Source organism: Falco peregrinus, chromosome 2, assembly GCF_023634155.1.
Source record: "Falco peregrinus isolate bFalPer1 chromosome 2, bFalPer1.pri, whole genome shotgun sequence".
NCBI lineage: Eukaryota > Metazoa > Chordata > Aves > Falconiformes > Falconidae > Falco > Falco peregrinus.
In genome coordinates this window covers 97,642,636-97,668,961 of record NC_073722.1, presented here as the reverse complement: position 1 = coordinate 97,668,961, position 26,326 = coordinate 97,642,636, and the positions used below count along the sequence as shown (strand labels likewise).

At 42.1% G+C, this 26,326-nt stretch overlaps 1 protein-coding gene across 1 annotated transcript in view; it reads right to left on the bottom strand.

Moving 5' to 3' along the window:
* Positions 1–26,326, bottom strand: part of LOC101924024 (transmembrane protein 132B) — a 258,517-nt gene that overhangs the window by 167,927 nt on the left and 64,264 nt on the right. The window contains exon 2 of the mRNA XM_055797604.1: positions 20,311–21,190. Within this exon, the coding sequence (XP_055653579.1) occupies positions 20,311–21,190 (880 nt within the window). The remainder of the gene's footprint in view (positions 1–20,310; positions 21,191–26,326) is intronic.

The window sequence follows — 26,326 nt, the reverse complement described above, 5'->3', positions numbered from 1 at the left end:
CTTTCTGGAGTAAGTGCAAATTTGCTTTTGACTGACATTTCATCGCTTAATACATTCATAGCATGACAAGGGAAAACTTGACTGACTTCACAATGCTCTACTGATTGAGTCCCTAATAGGAACAGTTGTCAGAAGGACTTGTAAGGATAACTTTCAAAATCACAGTTCCTAGTTGGCAGAGGACTTTCTGCACCAAAGAGCCTCTCCACCTACACACAGGACTTCTGGGGACACAGAGATGAACAGCCCCTCACTTGCCAGTTGCCATCAGCCCATGACATGGCAGCTGGCTGCAGAGACCCCAATGGCTGCACAATACTTTTTCTCCAAAGTCCTGTATTTGAGACAAACAGTTGTGGAGTCAGAAAAAGCTTTGCTGGAGACTCATGAACAAGCTGTGGAAGAGAAGGTAGAGACCAAAGGAGGGGCAAAGCTCTCCTTCACCCCTTCCACCCACCAAAAAGTCCCCCAAGTACAAACTACCCAACCACAGAGCTTGAGGGTGAACAGAGGACACAGGAGGCAACATAACCGGATGTCAGTGTCTACCTTAGCTGAAAATGGGGAAAGATTACAAGGAAAACCAACTCAACTGAAGTTTGAGTCCTTGACCAAAGCCCCAGCCTCAGGGTTTACTGCCTGCCATGCAACGGACACCTTCCTGCTGCTCTCAATCTCTGCCTATCAATGAAAAAAAACCCACAACCAAACCACCTCTGCAGAGTTTTCCTCTGCTCCTGATCCTTCCTCTGAAATTTTCGATGTTTAGAAAGGTCTTCAAGATACACTATTCAAATGAACCTAAGCATTTCCAAATTCCTTTCCTTCTCTGCAGAGACCTCTCTAAGGCCCTGAAATGACTTACCTTCAGCATTCATGACATGGGTAAACAGGATCCCTGGCCACCTTCACCCTGTTTTAATTAGGCAAAGAGGGGAAAAAAAGCAGTGCTCTTCAATACTTAAAAGCAACCAGTTTCAAATAAATATTTAAAAGATGTCCTGATTGTTAGATAAGCAGCTTCTGCAAAGCCATTGCAAACATTGCAATTGTTTTGCCATAGTCACCAACAGCTGGAAGTTCTGAGATGGCCATTTCAATCAGAAATTTTCCATTTCAAATGCATTTGGCAGCTTGTTTGAGGTGAGAAGTGCTTCTCATCACGTGAGCTTTCAGAAGACCTCAAGGAGTGAAGCACAGGTGGCTTTTCGCAAAGCCTGGGTCAAAGCACAGCTTTCTGTAAGCACTCCTTTTTGTTAGTAAATAAATAAGAAAAGATGCAATGCCATACCTTCTGCACTGCTATTAGGCAGCCGAGAGGCTCCTGCTAGACCAGACAAAGCTTGCAGTCAGTCCCACAGAATACTCACAAACAAGTGAAAAGAACAGTGGGAGGAACTGGCTGAAATGTGCATTCATTGTACTTTCCCCTTCTTTAAATGTAATAATATGCAACTACTCCTTGTGGTGTTGAACGGACAATACAATTAACTCCTTTTCTGTTCCAGCACTGCAACCATTTATACTTACATTCTTCCACCTAATCACTACCTAGCTGTTGTTAAAATCCACCATGCACTATGGGCCAAATCTTAAGATCCCCACTCAAACCCTCCTTTAAATGAGTTCTTAGTAGGATTTTTGCATGATTAAGCATCACAGATTTTTTTTCCCCTAGTTGATATCTGAATAAAGAACACAAGAATTGGCCCTGATCATTACCATAATGCTTTCATGTTTTCCACAATGCCACTCAAAAGCCTAAAAATATGGCATAGAAGCCCTGCAGGGAATTAATGTAAAATGTCTGCATGTGTACCAGGAACCGGTTGCTGAAAGAAAGAAAAAGGATATTTGAAATAAACCTGGAGGATGCATTAGCTGAAGCACTTCTGAGCAACCTGCCATTTAAAGTACACATGGGATAAGCTCATCTCAAGAGTCACTTCAAAGGGAATGGTCTGTAATCAAAATTAATCACAATTAATTTGGCCCTAGGTTTCTGCCAGTGAGAAGCAGGCTCCTACAGTCAGAGCTGCAGGCAGTGGATGGCAGGAATCACATCCACAGCGTCCACCTCTGCTGATATTGCCAGTTCTTCTGCTATACTGGTGCCATCGTAAAATGCTGCAACAGGATTCAGGCCAAATTTGCTTATCGGCTCTGAACCACAAGGCCAGCCAACAATACATGCTGAGCAGTGCTCATTTTGAGGATGTAATCTTTCTATCTATGTTACCTAATTCTTCTTCTCCAACTCCCTGTGGCAAATCAACAGTTGAAGTCATACAGTATAAGCTAATAGGGTTATATAAGTGTCCATTTGCTGTACATATGCTCTACCCCCTAAGGCAAGCGATCACTACAACTCTGTAGCAAGAGAGGTACACCTTCCATTTTTGATGTCTAAGCACATCGGAGTTTTGGAAGTGCTTTGGAGAGTGTCTGTACCCTTGCTGGAGAAGGATGTGTTGGTAGCTGAGTAAGAAGCAGGCAGCAAGAGATTCTGCATGAAGTCAGAATCAAACCTGAACAAGAGGTACCTCTGGGCTGGACATCTGCTACTTGCCTCCCCCATGAAACACAGCTACGGTAAAACAAGACAGAGGATGCCAGCTCCACATGTGGCACCTCTCAAGGTACTGCTGAATAGACACAACCCTCAGGCTTTTTGCCCAGGCTTAATTCCTTGCTCTGCCTGCATGAAAGCAAAAAATTTCCTTGATATGGAAAGAGCCAGCTTCCCTGTCTCTTCATGCTTCTCAGTCTACAACACCCAGAATTCATACTTCCAAGCTAATTCTGCTTCTCTATCGCCTTTTGGTTTTCCCAGCATCACTCTCCAACTCCATTTTTGTAACACAAAGGCAAAATCATTTACATAAAAAACTGAGCTGTTTCAAAATAAACAGGGTTTATGGACATGGATACTATTTCTGTTTCAAATACATTTGCCTTGCATACTTACACTCAAACAATATTAATCCCTGTAATCTATCAATCCCTGTACTCTTCACCCCAAAGTACATAAAAATGGCATAGGCCCTGTAACACGATGGACTTTTGGCACCAAATCTCTTGCTCTATGGAAGTGTCCAGGGTTTAAAACCTCAGAAAACTGTCTAGGAAAACTAAACCCATATAACATGAAGTTTAAAGTATGCATTTTACTTACACATATTCAGGTTTTTTTGTTTGCTAAGCTCTACCATTAAACTGCTCTCAAATTCAGAAAGACCCATTTTCAGATACAGTTTGCACCTTTCTCCAGAACAGTACAAATACACAATCCGGCAGAGGTGGGGGCTTTGGTCTTTTACACATGTACCTACCGTATAAGCATAGCTTCTTATTTTACCTACTTCATAAGATCGCTGCTGCTCCCTCCTTGGCAGTTTGAAGGGCACAGATGCTCTGAGCTCTTGGGGAGACTCACACAGACAGCAGTGCCACTTCCCAAACTGGCTACTCCCTTCAGTTTTCTGGCCAAATCCATTAATCAGGCCTGATCTGGGGAGTCCGCATGTGCATGTACTGTAAAATCCCCTTACAGAGCACTGTTTTCCACCAAAGTGAACTTCTGCCAAGCTCCCCCACAGCATGCCAGCCACAGAAAGCAGACAGCACAAGCTAATGGGGCCCTGCGTGAGTCCATTTCCCACACATATGCTAGTATACCCTCCAGAGCAGGTCCTCCTTCACCATGGGACTGAAGGGAAGGGACAGCTTCCTGGCTTCGCACAGTCATAGAATCAGAGAAGACTGCAGAAGACCCTTAAGATCATCAGGTCCAAGTACTCGTGCTGCACGCACAAGTAGAATTCCTTCCAAATGCCTTTGTGCCGCAGTGTTGCACTTCTGTCCATTCTCCTCCCCAGCAGACTCAGCAGCCTTCTCAGAGAATGTCTTTTCTTTGTTTGCTTCCTCCAAGGAGTCACGTCAAACTGACATGTATTACCTGGTTTGGAAACCGTTGCTTTTATCCTCCAGGTGAAGAAATGAAGTAGTTAGTGTGCATACATTTCTGAATAGTCTTCAGTGAGAAAATTCAGTGCTCCTATTCCAGGGAATGAAGTAATTACTTGCTTTTCAAACTTCCTGTTTTCCAAGCTGATAAAAGCTTCTGTTACAACTGATAGACAATTTCTAGACCTAAACAGACCTCCCAGTTCTCAACCAAACTTTGCAGTGGTTTTGAACATTGTTTGTGTCACCATTTCCATCACTGATCTGCCACAGAAGACAAACATCACCAGCGCAGTCCGTAGTCAGCTCCAGCTCCCCCAAAAAATTGGAGCCCCTGATGTGGAGTAACACTGTACTTCTCTTCCTCCTTCCACCGCAAGCAAAGCCAGTTCACCTGACTCCAATTTTTCTCAAGCAGCAGAACCAGCTTCAACATAGCTACATCCTATTAATGCTGATATATGTAAGACCTTTTAAAAGGCCTGGGGAAGACAGATCTTACTTTGTTGAGATAAATTCAGACACCAGAAACTATAAAGATAAGGGAATCAAATAAACTATCATTTATCTTCTTCATTCGAATAGAGTTCTCCAATACATAGCAATGGTTTTACCCGTATACCAAAATCTGCAAATTCAGCTCCTCTAGGTGTTCACAGTCACATGAAGACAAAATTGATTCACATTGTCCTTTCTCCCATATTGAATGAGTATTCTGGGACAGGAATCTTCCCAGAATATAGTACTCTTACTATATTTATATTTTTAGTATTATTTATTATTAACATTATTATTATTACTCCAAAAACACTCTAAGTTTTTGAATGCAAGTTCATGTGACATATACCCAAGAATCAAGAAATTCAGCAACTAGAAGTGTTGGATTGTTTTCTGCAGAGCGCTTGCTGCCTCCTGCCAGTCTTTACTGAACTCAATGAAACGGTATGAGCCTGTGTCAGCCTCCAACATCACAGAAAAAGAATGAGCCGTCATAGCAAATGAGGAATGTGTCATTTTCTCCATCTTCCCTCGGATAGTGAAACAGAAGCACAAGGAAAGTGAGCAAATCACTCAAGGCCACACCAAGAATAGCACCAAAATCCCCAACCATAGGACATGCTACATACTTGTAGTAACGAAAATATATCTGTCATTGCATGTCACACAAGCACATTCAAACTAAAAATTTATCACTTGCTTCGGACTCCAGCCAGGTGACAGCAAATACATCATGGAGCTGTCAACAATCTGCTAATCTTGGCTGTGAAGTGTAGGAATACAAGAAGCTTAAAAATACACTGGTCCTTCAGAAACCATAAATTTTGCTGGCTCTTTCTCACATACCACTGGGTAATAGGTCTACTCCAGCTATTTCACTCCCACCTCCTGCAGTTAAACAGTTTCATTTTGCATGCCTATTTAGAGAATGACAATCAGAGATATGAGTAGTGGAAACCACACATGGGTATACAGATAAAGAAACAAAGACCTCTCTGGCTCCTTGACTGAAAGAATTACTAGCAGCAGATTCAACTGCAAAATCTGTACAGTAATCCCAGGACACACACAACTGGATTTTCAGAGCCGCCACAGAAAGAGCTGGAACAACATCTCTGGTCCATCTGGAAACCTGGTCTGTTGTGCTCTTTTGAGCAGAGAAGCAAGCAAAGAGAAATGAACAAAGACCTTTCTTCCTCCATCTGAAACCAAACCACATGTCTAGGCTTGCACCTTTTCATAGAAAGTGCAAAAGGATGGCATAGTCCCATGGGTGAATATTCAAGCAGTGACTTCGGTTTCTCCTACTACATATATTTGGGCAAAGATTTAAGCCAGGGCGGGGGAAGGATCTTTGATTATAAACACAGTAGAAGTTCAAAGGATACTTCCTCATACACAATGGCTTGTTCATGACGTTTGACACTGGGCATATTTTTGGGAGACTATAAATAAAAAGCAAACCTCCTTGTTGTCCAAGTTATGATGCTCTATGGCTAGCAAACTCACTAAGGACTACATTAGCCTGCTTAGCCCAAATACTACTACCCCTGCAGCTGTGTGACATAGCCTGGCTACAGAAGGCAGTTTAACTCACCATTCTTTGTGCAAATTCAGTTCTTTAAATGAATTTCCCTTATACCAAATGGCTTGGTGTACCTGCCATTCTTCATTTCCTACTCCAGCCGCAAACTTCAATTTTGTCTCCATAGCACTTAAATAGCGCATAATTACAACTAATTATCGATCACTGAGGGATTACTAGTTGACAAATCCAATTTCACACTGTTATCAAGCATGACTGACTGTGGACCGGAGAGTGTAAAAGGTACCTGCACCGTCTTAGAAACCTGCAGGTCTAAAAGCTGGGTGGGACCAGCATTGTCACCATCACCTTTATTAAACCCATCAGACTACAGTGGCACTCGTAGGCCAGTATGTTTAGGGCCCTATTATGTAAGACGCTATGAATCTACACAAAGTGACAGTCCTCCCCCCAAAGAGTTTTCAAGCCTAAAAAGAAGCTAAGCCTTTTAAATCTGTGTATGTATTCAATCTGGCTGCATCTGCACCACTTTTGCATTCCATTTCTGCAAATATTCTCCCAAGCAAGCTAGCTGGCAGCGATGTTCAGAGAAATAGCTCATTTCAGGGAAAAATGCCACTCAATTTTCCTCAAAACAATTTTTAAATTTGCATACTTTGGTGCACCTGCTGATCTCAACAAATTGGATCAATGAAAGAGAGTGCTATGGAACCCCAGCACGCTGGGAAAGCAGCTCACACCCAGCCCATTAATGTTATTCGTTAGCTGCAGCAGTCTGGTTACCCAGAAATCAGGAGTTTGCCTGTTGCATGGTCTGTGCGTGGTACAATCACAGCACTGTGCAGAGAGAGTATTTAAGAAAAAAGAATTTTTAAAAAAAAAATCTGAGAGAAAAATACATGGAGCTGCTCAAACATCATTGAATGGAGTAAAAAGCACCATTTTCATAATAAGTCACATGATTAATTTTTTCCCAGTTGTACTTCAATGGAGTTATTCACATAATTCAAGTAGACACAAATCCCAGTGTGAAAATATCTGTGCTCTTGTAGCCCAGTGGCAGCCCTTCCAGCAAGACTTACAACGAAAGACTGAAAAAGTCCACTCCCATGGTACACAAGAATTGGCTTATTATTAGAGCTCATCCAGCACCATTATTTTCTGACAGTAAATGTGTTTTTAACAGAACTGAAATTTCTGTGAAGAACATTTTTCTTGCAAATGTTTAACTTTTCTTTTGGGAAAAAAAAAACCATTTTTGCTTCATGTCTGTTTAACATTAAGACACATTTTCCTTTCCATTCTGTTTCAATTTAGAAAATGCTGCACTAAATCCTCCTGGCTCCTAAAATAAAAAAAAAAAACCTGAGAATAAGCCTCACATAAAGAAAGATTGCAAGTGCCTTACTAAGGACTTTATTCACTAAAAAGGACTCAACTCTTTTCTGCTTCTTGTCTATTAAAGTGAAATATGATTTTATTAAATGAAGCCCTTAATGTTTGCTAAGACAGTCAGGCTGAACATTAACTACATTTCCATTGTTTTTCAAGTCCAAAAAGAAAGTTGCTCTGTGAAGAGACAAGCTCACTTACAGCTTCTTAACCTAAAACCAGCGGAGAAGTTTGCTTTATTAAGCGCACTGCGATGTCTAGCACACAAAAGGCATTCATAAAAAGAAAATGCACAGCTTTCAGAAATCGTTTGAGGAAGGGAGGAAAAAAAAGAAAAAAAACATTTAAAACCCACGTTGCATTTCAATTTCAGGTAATAAGACTGCATACATCAGCACACATGCATGTCTCCTGCCCAGCTTCTCCCAGGACGAGTGGAGGACACCCCAGCAGGGACCTGCCTCTCCTCAATAAGAAGGAATTCCTGAGGGAGCCTTCCATGCTGCTGGGTCTCTGGCCCTTTGCAGAGGGCTTGCACCACTGGGTGAAGTTGCTAAATCTCCCCCAATGGAGGCATTTTTGAGGTGATGCATTGAGTCCATTCAGGGGGATCACAGCCGGTGAAGTACCCGCCCATCCGAACCTGGGCCAGCACCAAGCCACATTCTTGCCCAAAATTACGCCCCTTCCGACCTGCTGTTGACTTCTGCCTGTATTTTCTGCTGCAGACACAAGTCCACTCTGCCCTCTCCTGGCCTGCACACAGACCGAGCCTGTGCGGTTACCGTGACTCCCCTCTGCACAGAGGCCCGGGATGCAGGGGATACAGGGGATACAGGTGGGCTGGGAAAAGCCCGGGCCCCTCAGGGCCAGCGGAGGGACAGCCCCAGGGAAGGGACCAGGCAGCACTGCTCGGGGCACTGCATAGTATGCACACACAGGATAGCACCTCCCTGCTCACCAAACTCACCGGCCTCGTGTTGGGTAGTCTTTTGGCATCCAAATACATCTGCCCTGGTGAGAGAGCTAAAGGGAAGGGCAGGAACATCACCTTCAGCCCCACAGTCCTCACTGAAAAATAACAGTTTGGGGGCAGAAGGGGCATTGCCTTCCTCCTTTTGGAAAGCATCTACTATTTGAGGTACATCTCTGGAACGTGAGTGATAAAAATAGTAATTTGTAAAATTAAAGTACTGACAGATGTTTCTTGTAAAATAACCGTGAGAAGTTACAGATAAAATAGCATTACATAAATAGGCTAAGCATTAGAACTATTATCATCAACAACAGCACAGGGGACACAGCAGTTTAGCAAAGGAAGTGAAAAACAGCGGATGTGATTTAAGAGGCAGAGAGAATCTGCACTGGCAAGTTGTAATTACTGAAGCTGAAACCCAGCCAGTATCCTGGTTGACTGCCTCGGGGCTTGTGAAATGCAACACGGAATCTTCAAATGACCAAATAATTGGGACCTGGGCTTCATGTTGCCAACGAGACGCTACCATCGACACAGCCACACCAGACAGCAGTTCAGCGCTAACATGGAGAACGATCAACCACAAATACCAGCCTCTACAGTACTCATGATTTCAGACATCTACAACCAAATATTGACCTGAACCAGACCTGCTCTGTATGGTCATTTTTCTTCCCAAGGTGGTACAGCTGCATGTTTCTTTCAACCATTCTTCAACTTCAGCACCCTGTAAGCATCTAATGTCTAGTCAAAGGACATCACTCATCCATTTTATGGTTCCTAGAATGCAAAGAGATCTACTCAATTTCCTAAAAAACATTAATATTAAAGTATGGCTTTCTCAGCCCAAATCATGCAAGCTGAACAAAGTTCTCCTGACGTTTTATGACAAGGTGATGAATAATACCAAGAAGAATGAAATGATACCAGATTATAAACTACTGTAGATCTTTCAGTCATCCCAGGAATAATGAATGTGGATTTCTTAGGAGAGCAACACAGATTTAAACAGAATAATTTTATTATTAAATCAAGATGCTATTTATATAACAGCAGAAAGAGACAATAAACTCAATCTTGAAATGAGAGTGTAACACATTCAAGGCAAGGGTTATAAGTGCTTCTTTAACATTTTTTTTAAAAAAAAAAAAAAAAAAAAGAATTGAAAAACCATCCTAAGCTAAAATTTCAAAATCGCTGAAGAAAACATTCCATCTTAACCATCATTTCTGATCACTGACCTTCCCCTCTCCAAGCAAGGGCCACAGCAACAAGTTCAGCATTCAAGTCACCCAACATAGTTAGGCTTAGAAAGCCTGAGCTGACATGACCTACTGTTTTTTCAAATACTTTAGTAAAGAAGTTTAAGAGTATGGTCAAAACTGTACTGGCCTAAGCATCCACTGGACCAAACGGCCCCAAACTTCCTTAGCATGGGTTACAAAGTCAAGCAAAAAGCAAATGCAAACTCTTCACAAGTTGTTCTAGAAATGCTGTTAAGTCTTCAACTCCCACCTCGAGAGAAAGGTTATGGCCTTGTTCTGCTTCTGGCTCCAAGGGAGAAATCTGCACTCTCTGACCCCTTGAGGCAGTATGTCCTAGACATTACCTCAATGCAATAATTAATAAATAATAATACTGAATTTGAGCTCATGCAACTTGTACAGGCTAAATGTTCCAAAGAAAAATTAATAACGCATGCAGAAGAGATTCAGGGCGGGGAGTGGGAAATCTAACTTCAGTTTGAAATAAAGCCCTGGTTGCCTTGGCAAAGAGTATTTAATTGTTGTAATCACTACATCTCACATAAGGTCGCTGTTAGAGGGAGTCCACAGTACTGCTATTCATTCTGTATCTGTTCCATAGCAAATAAAGGACTACTGGTCCCAAGAGCATCAGTGAAATACTTCTGAAAAGGTTTAAATTATTTTTGAAGTGTTATTAGCTTTGGCAAATGAGTCAAAAGTCATCTTAGCTGAAGAGCATAGGTACTTAAGCCACATTACGGAGATAACAGCAGGAAATGCCATAATTAAGACTGTACTACTAGTGTTACTGTTTGTCATTAAAAACAGTACCCAAAACATGACCATTCCCTATCAATCTGTGTCCTATCCACCCACCCACCCAGGGTTACTACTGCCCCTAACAAATTTCCCAGTAATTACCAGAAATTCAAAGCCAGAACACTGGTGCACACACACATGCCTTGCACACAACTAAATTCAAATAGTTTTACTGGCACAAATCCTAAGCAACTCTACGGAAGTCAATTAAATCACCCCTCTTTTCTGTGTAAGGGAGAGAAGACTCTGGCCAGGCAAATTAAATTAGAGATGGGCCACAGCCAAACTCCCCGTTCCAAAACAACCCAAAACTCACAATGCGTTTGGATCCTGGTCCAGATTCTCACAGTCTGCTACCGCTTCTCCCTCACCCTCTGCCACCTCCCAGGATGGGACAAACTTTTCAGACTGTCCCCAAGCATCACTGGTGCATTTTATCACCGTCTTCCATTAGGGATCTGCATCAAAGCACTCATACGTGTGCTTCCTGTGGCCCCTTGGCACATTTCTTGTCTAGACCCTCATTAACTTGAGCAGATGATTAGAAAGCCCATGAACAAGGCACTGCCTATGCCACACTTCTGCTTCTCTTCCTTTCCCCCTTGCTGTCTTCTAGGACCAGCGCAATTAAAGATGAGGATTCAGCGAAAATGCATTTGAGGGCTCCTTCATTAATACCACAAAAGCTTGGGCCACACAGTGAGAAAAAAGAAACCAAGAAAGTTCACTTGGTAGGAAAATTTTGAAAAGGATGTAGCGGGGAGGGGAAGGTATATTTTGGTCCTAGTGAGCAACTTGAACAAAAGCAGGGTAGGAGCAGAGGGAGACCTGCTGGAGCCATGCCTGGTAGCTCAGAGGGTGACAGATCTGTGGGGCTGCTTGAATATGGCCCTCCCAACAGCACCCTCCACATTGGGATACCCCTGAAAATACTGTTGCTCTGCCCAATCCCTCCTCTGCTGGGAATATCCACAGGATCTCCACAGGGATCCTAAGGAGAATACATTTTAAAAATGTTTTCCTCTTATGTAGTTCTATGTAACTCTCAACACAGGACGAAGCACTCCTCCACACAGGTCACTGACACCCAGCACAGCTCAGGGTAGAGGGCTTTTAAGTGGCAGACTGAAAGCTGAGGGGAGATGAGAGAAGACCACCACCACCCTCGAGCAGCTCCCTGGGCTCTGGGAAGCTCAAGAAGAGTTCCCATTGCAGTCCCCCCCATGTGAAGCAACACTGGCCCCATTGCGTGGGGGCTTTCTGCTGCTCTGCCAGCATGAGGCATCACCTTCCTCGTACTGCCTCACTCCCCACTGCCCACGCAGCATTGGAGGGCTGGTGGCCAAACAGTGCAAGAAGTGAAATAGCTTTAACTGTAAGCACCATTTGCTGTGCCTCAGGATGGCAGACTCATTTGTCACTGTTTTCTTCCCCTGCAGCTCTTTTGATTCATCTGGGATCCAGTAACTTTGTTAATATTCTCTTTCATACCCTGACTAAGTACAGCATCCAAGGCACACGCGGCAGCTATCTAAAGCATTAAATACCTCACACAAAGCACAGGTCCCTGCTCTGCTTTGTCCAGAACTATTCCTTTATGAGTCTTTTATTGATATAAATTGCATGGCGGGCAGGAGGAGCACCCAAAACAAGATGTATTGACAATCTTTCTTGCAACATTCTGTCTCCTGGTCTTTCTGAAAGTCCTCCCTCCACAAAGCTGTCAGCTAACAGTCACGCTGGCCTTCTTGTATCAGACCATGCAAAAACTTATGGGTAAACACAAGGACAAAAGCAACTCTCTGTTGCATCAGCAGAAACATGAAGAATTTCAGATCAATGTGCTCACTCAAAGCAATACTTTGCCAGCTTCATGAGATAGTAATCCATTTTTTACCAGGATGAAATGACAGCAACACATGGCCCAAAACATTTATCTCAGGAAGAAAGTAAATTTCAAAGTAGACATATTTTTATACTTTTCTTTTAATACTATTCATTACACACTAGAAGTAACTGCATCAACGACCGAATCACTGTTGTGTCTGACTTGTTTAAACAAGGATGTGATTTACTGCACTGCCAGCTAATGAAGAGCCGTACAAGAAGCTGATCAATGCCACCATTGTCTGGCAGCACAAAGCAGGGACCACTCAGCATATTGTCCAAAACAAAGACACGCCCCCCTTAAGCTCCCCGCCAGGGACTCGCTCACTAGGACACACAGTTTGCAAAAAGCCACAGCATGTCCCCAAACTTGAAGTGATCACTCAAAGACAGGAACCTTTCCTGATTTGTGCTTCCAACCTGAGTACAAGATGCCAAAAAAAAAAGAAAAAAAATGGATTAAGAAAATGTTTCTCTTGCAGCTGTCTTCCTTAAATTACCCTTTGTGATACTGTATATTTAAGCAGTTTTGTCACCTGAAGGCAGCTTTGTATTCATTAATGGAGGTAAGTGAACTCAGACCCAGGTGCTCACAGGCAAAACTCAACTCCTAATTCTGTCTTTGGTGGCCTTCCTTTCCCATTTCATATATGCACCAAGGTTAATCAGAGCAGAGGTAAATCATCCGCCCCTTCCTGCAAAGCAATAAGTACAGACAGGATTGCCCCCAGCAAAAGAAAGGTTTGGAGAAGAGCAGTGGCAATGCCCTGTGCAAACTGGAAGAGGCTGAACCTTCAGCAGCTCTTAGATGCAGCTCCTGATCCAAGAGGGATCACTAGCCAGCACACCTTCATGTTGCATAGGAGTCTGAGCTGATGCAGCAAACCAAGGGTGCCCTTTTAGTGGTGGTCTTCTCCAAAATCCAGTTGGCTCGTTCCCAGGCATGCTCTGCATCACAGGCATTCTAAACCACAGCTCGTACCTTGCTCTCAGTGCAACCATGCCACAACTGCTGACAGCGCTCTGCAGACCCGCACCCATCTCCAAAGCAAGCATTGAGTTGTGCAGGAGCTGCCTGAAGTTAATTAGCAGGAGCTGTCATGTCGAAGCTTTCAGAGATAGGGATCAGTCTAGGAACAAGCCCGTAGAACCTGAACCATTTAAAAATGTAAAATCTCTTTCCATTACCATCAACAAGGTTGAGTTTCTGTCAAGTCACATGGTGTGACAGCACCTTCCAAATCCACAGGAAACGCTGTTCATGTCATATGTGTTTGCAGAGTATAGCAGTGTCTGCTAACACGCTGGCAGACAAGAGGTTGTTGGGGCTCCTCTTATAAACCTTATTTGTCACACGTGCAAAACAATCTGATGTGTCAAACAAGATGCACTGCCACCAGTTACACACAGCACTGCAGACATGAGATGCCTACTCACATACCAACTGACTTAAAATCAACTAACTCTCTTTTTTTGCACTTTATGGTTCTGAATATGAGATACAGAAAATTAATTTATATAACATTACCACATCCCTTAGCGCTCATAGATGCAGATGGGCAGATGAATGAGATAGCTGTGCTGCTGGCAGGACTCAAATAGAAGAAAAAGTATGGTTTCAAGGCAAACCAAACACCTTTCCCAATGGGAAGTGGGTCTTTGTTTCATTTCAGCTGTACTCAGTGTTCCTCCACCACAAGAAATACTCCCAACAGTCAAAATTAAAAATCACTAGCAGTCAAACTATTCACCTTCTCAGTGAAAAACACTGGTGAAACACACATGCAAGCTAAATATTTCTAATTCTAGAAATCTAACTCTGCATTTTCATCAACCCCTCCCTCCAGCTGTTACGAACATTTCCCAGCTCCCATGGGAGAAAGAAGCACCCCAAATCCAGGGCTGCAGAAGGTGACAGAAAGGGCAGACAGTGCGGACACTTGCCACAGTCACCCAAACTCAGCAGCACCACAGCCTCCCATCACTGTCTCATCCTCCTTTACCTTAATAACACCGTAGTAACACCACAGTAACGAGGAGCTGTGTGTCTGGACAAGGCGGCACATTCAGGACTCCCTTTGCAGGCCAACAGAAGTCAGCATCAGAAAATGTCTCAATAAAAAAATAGCATTTTATCACCACAATGCTGCGATCCCGTCTGGAAGTGCTTCAAAGCCAATATCCAACAACTAACAAGAGCTTCTTGCTGAAGCGTGGGGCTGCTGCTCTGCCTGTTTTATTCCTGTGAAGAGTGATCGTGGATGGCTGATTATTGTAGCAGATAGTTGACCTTTATCTAAAATTCCATTAAAAAGCTTTATTGACTGTAGTCTTGCAGGGTCTTTCAGGATTCACTGGGTCATTTATTCACTGTCAGATATCCATCGGTTTTTAAGCTTTTAGGACTGCTTGAGCTCTAGGAAGGAGCTTATTTTTTTGTTGTTTTTAGCTGGTTTTAAGACAGTATGAGGAGGTGGTTCCTCTTCTCCTCCCTCTCCGGCATAGCTAGGGCAGAGAAGGTTATCTTAAATCACATGAAAAGGAGAGAAAACCTGGCAGTGTGGTATGACTATTTCTAGGGTAGGTTGGTTCATGCATGTGGGTGCAGCACAGCCATGTACTGCCTGCAGGTACCCAGGGAGGATGCCTTTTGCAGTTCAGTCAACAGAGATTCAGGTCTAACTACTTCATACAACATCTTTGTGAAATTTAAAACTCCATACCATCACGCCAGGCTTTCATCAGCTGAAGCCACTTTTTCTGGGCCACGTGCCTGTCTCAAATAGAAATAAGAAAAGTAAAAGAACGGTTCAACCCTTTCTGAAAGAGAATTTATAGAAATGGTTTATCCAAGCTAAAAAAAATTCTGGTGACAGCTCCCCCAGGCTTCGCAGGAGTGTCCTGAAAAGATGTTACTCCCTTTACTATTCAGTGACAAAAAGAGGATAAAACAGCGGAACACAATATATGCATCAAATGAAGCAGGAGATCTGGGGAAAAATAGTGTGAATTTGTCTTTGAGAGACATGTCACAATACATATATACATGGGCTGAGTTAAGGTTGCACAGACACCTCTGGCACTTCCAGACTTGGCAGTGCTTGATATTTTTTATTAATATTACATATTATTATTTCATATTTTACAGTTAGTCCAATGTACATTCAGAGAAAAGAGAGAAATAACGAATTTAAACGTTCATTGTGGGTTTATTAAAATCTTTGGGTAAAAACAAAATATTCCCAAGTTGCCAGTAATGCTTTAATTCTGTAATTATTTCTAAAACTGAACTAGCATTTTATTAATTTCAGAAGTGTATTTTTTCCCCTTTCTCAACAATTCTGCTGAATTTTCTCCCTAAAATGATGCTTCAGTTAATCATTTATTTCTCTCATCAGTAATAATCCTGCCATGCTTCCCCATTCATACCAGCTTGGTTACAAGCAATGAAGGCCACATGGAGCCTTCTCCTCGCACACAGCCAAGCTGCATTCCCCAGAGCCTGCATGCTCTGATTTTCTATGCATTTCCAAATCTAAAACCTTCTGTTTTCTTTCCCTTGTTTGCTCTTGGCAGCTATTGGCAGGAGACATCCTCTTAATGATCTTTTTCTGGCCTTCTAGACGACTGCTCAGACTTCTACAGATCTTTCATTATTAACGCAGAAGCCTTGTAAGTCAGTTTTAATGGCCTGTGCTATTTTTATTCCTTAGCAGGAGACATAACCTCCTCCATATGGATATATGTTTATTAATATAAATCCTTAATATAATTTTTCCTAGTGAGAATAATCAGCAAAAGCCAACCGGCATGTATTACACCTTGTACTGGTTCATCCAAAAATCAAGAAGTAATCTTTGCCCTGCAATATGTGGAGCATGGCAGAGAGGAGCGGATAATCTTTTTCCCTGAGGTTGCCTAGGCACCGAACAACAGTGAGGTTTCTTTGCACGGTCCCGCCATTCCCCTCCAGACAAGAGGACCGCATCCTGACCACAGCTGCTTTCATTTTTCTAGCGTGGGATTCATTACCTGATTTCAGCCCCTTACTATTATTCCTGGAATATCTCCAATCTCTGTTTCTATTCTGATTGGGCATAAAAGGAGGATGGGTCGTTCGTGTTAGGGACGTGTAACGAATGCTGACAAACCCACTTTTTGTCTGTGAGTCGACAAATTGCTATTAGTGCTCAGCCTTCATTACCAGCACATCCTCACTGACGGTTTCAATGGGGAGACTTGGAAAACGGGACAAGACTCTGCCATTTATTTATAAAGTGAGTGTCCTAGTTTCTTTCCTACAACCAAGGGGTGACTGTCCATTTATTCCATTAAACGTTTTCTTGCTGTACAAAATTACTCCCATTTTTCTTTTAAATACACCCTTTTAGTCTCAAGATGGAATTAAATAATAACATACAGCACAAAAGAAATGCAAGCCATTCCCAGTGCTATTAGATGAGATTTCCATCATTCCAGTTAAGCAAGAATTATTTTCTCCTGTCTCTTTTACAACTCCTCCATGCATATCAGGAGACTTTTGTTTAGTAAATAGCACAAAAGTTGGTGCTGCCCCTTCTTTAATCATGATTTCTATCTTTTCTCCTTTACCATGCTTCTTCTAAGTTTGTCAGTAAAGAAGGTAACAGAGATACTCCTGTGCATCAAAAGATAAAAAGTGCCTGAAAATTTGTGACACTGATGCATGTATTAGTCCTGCTGGAATCTCAAAGCTGTGCTTAATTTTTCTTTTCTTTCTTTTTTTTTTTTTTTAATAGGTACCCCGTAAAAAAGTTTAATCATGACAACATAGCCCATTTCACCTATTTTTATGGTTAAACTATGTTTAGTGGCAAGCCACCTAACATAATGGGCAAAATTTATGTTCACAGATGGTAAATTTTACAGTACAGACCAGACCAGCAAGGCCACAAATTAATCTCCAGTGTCATAAGAATTTCATTGCACACATGCATAGATTATCTGTCAACAAAGTGAGCAATATGACTGATGAAAAGGGACTGGAAGTGATAGCTGGAGCTTCACATATAATGTGAAGCATCACCCTGTAAGCAACATTACTGGAAGGATGGAGGTTTAACAAGTATCTTTCAACACAGCACACTGTTGAATCAAGAAACTGTTTCCAATTGCTTTTCAGTTTCCAAGCTTGGTTAAGAATCCCAAATTTTACCAAAACGAGGAAGAATCTGCTCTTAGATGAGAACTGAATTCAGTTTTGCTAGAACAAAATCCAACATAAAATAAAATACTACACAACACAGCATGAAATAGTAAAGAGGTGCATAAAATTGAGCATATCTGTTCTTTTGCATACTGTCAGAGCTCAAGGTTGGCATCAAACACTGTGTTGAGAATGACTTGATTTTGATCTATCATCTCATATGAGCCAGACTGCAATTCACCTCCACTACACTTATAACAGATATGATTAAAAACAATCAGTTACATTAGGCAAAAATATATTTCCCAAGGCAAGCATTCTCTTCAGCGCATTTTTCTCTGGCTATAACACACAGAAATTCTACATATATAAAAACCTTCTGGGTTTTTACAGACATTAGCATTGAGCTGAAAAACAGGGAAAGTCTGCGAGGGAAACTGCATAAATTAGATGCAGGCGCTACAGTGATTGTATTTCCCTCGGCATAATTCCCTGCCTACTATGTAAACTTCAGATGAATAATCTCTCCATGGGCCCCATGTATGTCATTTGAAATAATCATAGCAACGGTCGCTGGTGCTCTCTCCATCCTGAAGGACAGGTGAGCCATCAGCAGAATTGCATTTTGCCTCTTACTTTCAGCATTCAACTGAAGGTTAAATAAAAATACTTGCAGTATCTCTGATGAAAAGCACAATGCAAACAAAGCCAAATAAAAGACCAGATAGGCTAGACTACATAGAACCAACAGTGAATTTTCCAAGGAAGTATTTCTGGGCATGTAAAACATGCTGATATATTGCAACAGAAACACCTCCTGTCAATGAACCATTCCGTACACTTTTCAAAGAAGGAAATGCCCATGGAAACCTGACTGCCTTCCCAGCAGCTTGGGAGCACAGAGATACACACTCCGTGTGTCAGGAGTGCTGCAAAGTGACTCCCACCTGACAGCTGGAGACATATAAGTCAAAGGGGCCTGTGGAAGAAGACAAGTGTCTCAGCAGTAGCCAGGCTCTTGTAGCTCATCCTGAGGCTCCCCACTTTGGAGGGTCTCAACTCCCTCAGCTTCTGCTTCTTGAAACCCCAGGCTTGTTACTGTGTTCAGTGCTTCCAGAAACCATTTTTCTTTTTAAAGACAGCATTTCAAAACTGTCTCTGCAAGTTTTTGGTGCTTTCCTGGCCAGCAGAAATATCAAAACTCTACTCTTGCACTGCTCGTTACAAGGTAAATGTTATTGTAGAAATTCCAATGGAAAGAAAACATCCTAAACTTAGGTTGTCTCTAATACCTAGGGAATTTTATCGGTGGTGTGGCGAAGAGAACAAAAAGATGAGAATTAAGAGCTGATGTTAAATCCTTGCAGAGCCTTAGGCAAATTCCATAATCTCTCTGCTATAGCACTGAGGATCAATACACAACTGCCAAAACCTGACTGCTCCGTGAGGCTGGTCATATACTGACAATGAATACCGGCCAAAACCACATTTAATGAAAAAAACCAAACAAACAACCAGTAAAGCCAGTTAAAGGCAAGAATAAATTGGGTTTATAGGAAGACCCTTCCTGACACAAACCTTTAAAAGTTTAGTTAAACCCTATGATATTTCTCATGCGTTTTCCCCCCTACCCTGAGTAGATGGAAGTGCTTGGGACATTGCGCACCATTTCTTTCTCTCTGCCTGTGCACTGCACTATGAACCACTTGTCCTGATTCACACAGCAATCTGGAAGTTTATTAATATGCATGTGCTACTTCACAAATGTTGAATGATTTGAAAGTGCTGCATAAGGTTTGCTGTCTATTTTCTCAACATCTGTCCCCAAAGTGCACTTCTGTCATGTTCTGCTCCCACAGTTCTCAGATCAAAAAGTTAGAAGCAAGGCACGAATCTGTTTGGAGGTTTGCTGGTATGGGCTGCAACTTCTTCTTTCCCAAGTGTCTCACATTCTCACAGCATATGACACTTTCCAATTACCTTTTGGCCCTTTTATTCCCCCAGTCTGGCTCACATTTCTCTCTGAATCTGGTCTGTATGCAGCTCTGAACCCACAGTCTGACAGCTAAGGACATAACAAATATGCAGCAGTAACCCTCGGGGTGGTTAGAAATGCCTGAATTCTCCTATTACAGGCAGATTCGCAAGTAAAGGTCACCAGAAAGTCTCAAAACTTAAAACAAAAATGGGCCACACAACAAGACATCAAAAGTTTGAGGGAGCAGGATGGGCTGTCTTATGGAAAAACCTAAGACAACTTGCAAAGTTTGGATCCAAATCTTGGCTCTGCCAAAGACTTCCTATGCAAGCTGAGGCACATCTCATTTTCTCACCTGTCAGCTCGCCTCTGTAAAATGCAACAAAATAGTTCCTCACAACATCTGACCTGGGCAAGATATATGCCATGGCCTTTGTAAAGATGATAAGAAGGTTGATTAAAAGAGAGGAAGCTTCACCAAAGAAACAGAAAAACCTCCTGTGAACTGTCTAGCAAAATGGATCACAGCAGTTACCCTGGCTGACTTACAGAGGCATAATTTAAGAGGCAGAATTATGACTAGAAGCAAATAGAATTAAAACAAAAAACCAAACATTTATAGCTCGTACTTTAAAATCAATTCCCATGTTCCAAAAAATGTCATCCACACAGATAATTCAAGAGTATTTATAGTTTTCCGCAGTTGGAGAGGAAATCTCTCAGGAAAACACTGAAGATAACCAAAGAAATTACACCTGACAAATTTATCCCTATACATAGACTGTTTAGTATACAGCACTTTAAAAATTCCCTTACCTTAATACAAACTGGTCTGCTAGAGAGTCATCAGCCAGGGAAACATGAAAGGTCACAACGTCACCTTCTCTGACGGGGTTGAGTGGCAAGCGAATAACGACATTTTCATCTAGCCTCAGTGAAGACTGTTTTAATTTGTCTTGATTTGGGTAAACAATGATGCTACCAATCCTCTCCATAGCTGATAAAGCCTTGTGTTCATTATCTTGACTTGCATGGATATTGTTTTCCCATTTTGCATCCTCTGGAGAACATTCCCCATCTGCTGTATAAATCTTATAGAAGAGCTCCACAGTAATGCCTTCCAGGGAGGCTGTTTCCTCTGAAACCAGGGGTGAAGGGGAGCTGAACCAGCTAGGAGACAATTCCAGCTCTGCAACACATAATCCTAGATGACCTGTCAATCTACAGCTGGCCACAACTTCTCTGGACTCCAGGAAAGCAAACATCTTCACACAAGGCAAACTCTCTGCAGCATTATAGTCATCCCAGTCCTTCCCCGCAATATAGAATAAGGTTTGTATTTTAGGTTTGTTGGAATAGATTGAGCTGTCGATTATGTGAGATTTTAATTTCCAATTAAAAGTGAACTTATTTGTGAAACCAAAAGATGCAGAAGTCAGCATGAGATCCAAGGGAACAGCCTGTTCAACAGAAAAGGGTCCGTATGTGGCATTTAGGACAGGTGGCAGTTTGGCTTTGTATATAAAGAATGAATCCACCCTAGACTGCAAACTGGAGTTCCTCATGATATCCTGGTTGGCTTCTTTGAGGAAGAAGAAAATATCAGCGTTGCAGATGTGATAGCTCGCAGGGAGATATGTTGGCAGGTTTGAAAATCTCTGTATGCTGTCCATGATCCCTCCTCGGCTCTCCACCACTGCAGGCCAAAGATAAAAGGAAACAGAAAGACAACTCTAATGTTTGCTTAGCATGCCCCTCAGTTTTTCTCAAAAGTGACGTCTTACCAGAGATCAAGACTGTTAGCCACAATTATGAAACAATCTGACACAGGTACCATGGAATAACACTGCTGGCTCAAGGCTCATACACTGAAAACATCCCATTGCATCAGCTGTACAGCTCCCTTTCCACCTTTCCCAATCTAATATCTACTTGAAAGCCATTAATCAAGTATTGGATAAAACAAGGAGGAGATTGATTGGCCAGATCCCAATCTAAGTTCTAATACTTTGTACTGGTTGGTTTTTGTTCTTCTATCCCCAGATGAAACTTAGAACTTTTTCTCACCCACATTTCAATATACATAAGAAACTGGCATATTGAATATTAGTAGGCAGTAAAATAGAACATTCTCTTTAGTCTAACATCGCTAACACACAATGAAATGGGAGGCTGCAAATCTGCATCACTCCATATCCACTTTTGCCAGTACAGCAGTTTGGAAGTTAGTGGCAAAATGATAAAAGCTTTGTGTTACTGAAACCAAAACTTTTCACACAAAAAAATACAGGGTTTGATAGAGGTCTTGGTGGGGTGGATTTATAGGCAAGAGTGAACTTGAGAGGAGGAGAGAAACCCTTTACACGCAGAATGTTCACAGATGTTAGAAGAATTTTTTGGTTTAATTCCAGAGGAGAATGAAACACATTTGGAAGCCACAGAAGTTTCTCTACAACACAATGGTCAATCCTCCAGCCAGTGCTGAGCAATTTTTCCCAGGCAAGAAAAGATTCCAGAGGGAGGGAGGGATCAAACAGACATCTTTGGTTTGGACTGATCTCTAATTAATGGTGAGATATATTAAATCTGGGCTGCGATTCTACCAGAAAGAAACGGTGGGTCTTTCAAACTAACAATTCATATGCTCCAACAGAAATCCAGTGAATGCAAGCTCCTGGGACTGCCACAGAAGAAATAAACAGAAACCAAATGAATTAAAATGAAGCAGTTCCATAATGTGCAGAGATAACAAAGGAACAATGACAGATCCTAAGGTCAAAGCTCTTGTTGTCTCTCGCTGAAGCTTAGCAGTGACTTTCCTGTTTGTCAGGACTGGGGAGAGCAGATACACAATGCCACAACCACACAAACAATTACACCTGTTACAAGCCAGATGACTCAGATACTTGCAGCTACAATTTAGCACAGATAAAAGCTCTAATATTCAAGCTATCTTTTTCAGGTTGTGTATTTTTAAAGCCTACACTTAGCAAAGACAGATTCTAGGGCAAATCTCATCCATTTGACTTTGCTCCACTCTTGTCCTCGGTTGAAATTCTGCTCATTTATTTTCAATGGCTTGATATTATCTACACTCGTTTAAATGCTTCTCATTTCATCACAGTACTTCTGCTTTTGCTTTTAATTACGTCAAGGTATTTCTGCAGCCATTGGAATATTCTTTGTGGGAACAAGTAAATATGCAAAAATTTACAAAAGCATTAAAAAAATCTCAGCAGGAAACAGTATCAACAGTCTCCTCTCACTACTCCACATGAGGATAGGTTCAGGGTTTCCTTTCAGCTCTACAAGCAAATGCAACTGTAGAGCAGCTGCCATGCAATCACCCCACTTGGCTGTCCTCTTGTTTCTTATGCCCACACATAAACATTTCAACCCATCTCCCATAACACACCAGTGCAGCCAACACCTTCCTTGAGCTGCATGCAGCCACAGATCTGGGCACCCAGCTGAAATGCAGAAATCCAGATGATGAGAAACTGTCTCCTCCCTTCCCCATGTGACCACTGACATGGGCCAGCTTGCTATGGTATCACAGCTCACCCAGGGGACAACCAATTTTCTAGTGGAGAAATCTGACTCTAGCCCTTCCCTTCCACAGCTCTCCGTTCAGCTCTGAACAACAGGCAGCTGGTGCACTCCCTGCAGCATCCAGAAACCAGAGACCCCGGTTCTCTGTGGGAAGCCATGGGGTGTAAGTAGTGATGAGCAATTCTGGAAGAAGACAGAGGTAGTCTCTCCAGGCAAAAGGCTAACCAAGCTACAAGCAGTTTAAGAGGCAGGAGGCACAGGTGACAGACACCACAGAAAGCAGTAGGTGCTGTGTAGCAGAGATGGACACCACTGCCCAATAGCACTGGGCACAGGAGGCTGCATAAGGCCAGGAACCCACAGCAACCTACAACAGGGACCGTGGCAAAGAGCAGAAGCTGGTGACCACCATTTAGCAGGGGTCAGGCAATGCCCCACTACTGTATGCTGTGCTACTCTGTGGGAGCCCAAACACTTTTGTCCCGCCACTGAATAACAAAGTGCTTGAGAAACACAGGGGGTCAAACCTCATCCTGCTTGTAGCAAGAGGAGAAGGGAGAATGGAGAAGATCAATGCCAATTCTAGCACCAAAGTCACCAAGGGATGTTTTAGCAGCTCTGTTATTGCTGCTATTTATAGAGCACCTTGACACAGCATAGTCTGCTGTTGTGCAATTGCACAACTCAGTTGTTGAAAGTGAACTTTGCTCCTGTGAAAGCCAAGACAGCAAGGAGAGGAAGGGTGTTGTTTCTTCCCCAAGAAGTCAAATGCAGACAACCACCTTCCTGGATTAATTGCAGATAAATAGAGCTACATTTGAAAGCAATACTTTTGAAAAGTTGCATTCATCATAAAAATTGTGCAGTTGTATAGGTAAGCAAAGGACACACAGCAGCAAGAGTACCCTCTGATTTCTGGGGGAAGAGCTAAACTTTGCTTTCTTTGAAAACACGCCAGACTGCAGAGGAGATTTAAACACTGACATAGTTCCTGAGCCTAAAGAGGAGCCAAAACCAAGGCAAGGCTTAAATGAATTTGGTTTTATATTAGAGAACTTCCCCCCTCCTATCCTTTATGCAGATATTTCATCTCTCTCAAGCAGCAATTTACAGGAAGTTTAAGAGGTATGTTTTTCCTTTTCCTCCATTTCATTACAGTGGCAACATTCAGTGCCTCTTCTCAGAACTGGTACGAGGACTAGGGTATGAGCCTGCTGTAACTCAAACAAAATGAGACACAAATTTTGTCTGAAAGCTTATATGGGAAGCCATAAACACCAGTAGACAGGGCTGGGCTTTGTCCTAGAACCAGCCTGCAACAAAATATAATATCTGAATTTAGCAGCATTTTATGACACTGTAGGAACATCTAAAAAGAAATACTTCATATGATGGCAGGCCAACACCCCGCCTTTTTAATTTGGCACATCAGCACCATGGCATCAATCTCCTTACAGTAACAATCAGAAACAGGACACATTTTCAGCTTTCTGGTGTGCAACAAAGCAATTAATAAATCACCTGCTCCTTTAATAAGCACTCCAACAAGATGAAAAGAACGTGGGTTAGTCCTAATTACGTAATGAAAGAGAGCAAGAGTTGAAGAAAAGTAAATGGAGGCCAAACGAGTCCAGTGCTATCCCAAAGGCTGACACAGTGTTTCTCAGACTACTGTGGCATTGAGGGGAGACGTGTGGAAATAACACATTGTTGGATATGACATATTTAGCTTGAATTTATAAAATAACTTTTACCTTGCAACAGGTTTTCAGCAGGTGCTCTGCCCCTTTTAAAACACTATTTTGAACTAGCCAAATACCAAGAACCCTAGAGCAACAGGTCAACTTGTAAAATCTCATCATTCCCATTTTATGCCAAAACCCATCTCTCCAGAGTCAGGCAACAGCCTCATGGCCCAGTTCATCCTGCAAACTCTGAGACTGCAGATGGAAGTGCCCCTCTGATGTTTGTGAAGAGCAGAGAGGAAGCCACCATGCACATAACCAACCATGTAATGCTGTGCATCAGGGAGATGCCCCTTCTGGTCCTTACTCTCACCAGCTCAGACATCAAACAAATCTTCCTTTCTGTTGTCTGGATAATTTTTTATTTAACCATAAATTTATCCATTGCTTTTGTTTTTAATCACACTTGACCCTGGACTAATGCCACAAAAACCAGCAAAGGAGTAAGTCACATGCAAAGCCATAGCTGTAGTGACCTACACTGTTCAATAAAAATCTGCCATTCATGGAAGTCAAGATTTCATCCAAGCTACATTTCATACAATTTGATAAGCAGCAAAACAAGTATCCTACTAGAAGGTAGCGGTGGCAGTGACAGGTCAGTATTAAAAAGTAATGCATCTATGTTAAGCTGTAGTAAGAGGTAAGTCTTTAAAATTCACAATTTTGCAATTAAAAAGGAAAATTACTCCTGTTGCCGCATAAATACAAATTTCACATCTGAATCTTTCCTCTCCTTCAGCTAACTACTTAACAGCAGCCAAGTCTTCCATAAGCACTCAATAATTCTGAAGTTGGAGGTGCATGGAATAAGAAGGGTTTAAAATTGCAACTGTTTCAATATCCTTTTTCTCTGAAAATAAACAAGAAAGCCAACCCTGCACCTGTGGAAAAACTGTGAAAATGTTAAAATTCATATTTTCTGCAGCATCATCAGAATTGTAGTGTGAGATCATACAGACACTCCTTTTTGTAAAAGAGGAATAATTTCAAGTAATGTGGTGCCAGTAAGTACTATGATGTTACCCATGACTCATACAGAGGCAATCAATGGCTTGTCTGTACAGGAGAAAAATCACCAGCCCTTCCCACCAGCCCTCACTAAAGCCCATAAAGACCAAACTACACATGTACATTATTCCACTATAAAAATGGCCCTATTCATAATAATTATTTTGCTCTAGAAATGCAGACATTATCCTTGAATAAAAACACACTGTATCCCAGAATAGGGTGTCTACACAAGGAAAGCTATTCTGGAGCTGATAAATTATAAGAGAATAATTAATACTGGACCAGCTATGTAGGTCACTTTCTCTCATACATGCAAGGGTAAGACCTGATGCTGTTTGGGGATCCCAGCCGTAAGAGGCTGTGCAAGGTAACTTGGCCTGGCTACAGCTGGGGAAACACTGACTCTTAATCCCAGCAGCAGGAAAATGAGGAAGATGATTACAGTGTGAAATTCTGCCATGAGTTTAGACCTAATTTGAGCCCTATGAGTAGGGTAAGTTTGGGTTGTGCAAGGATTTAAG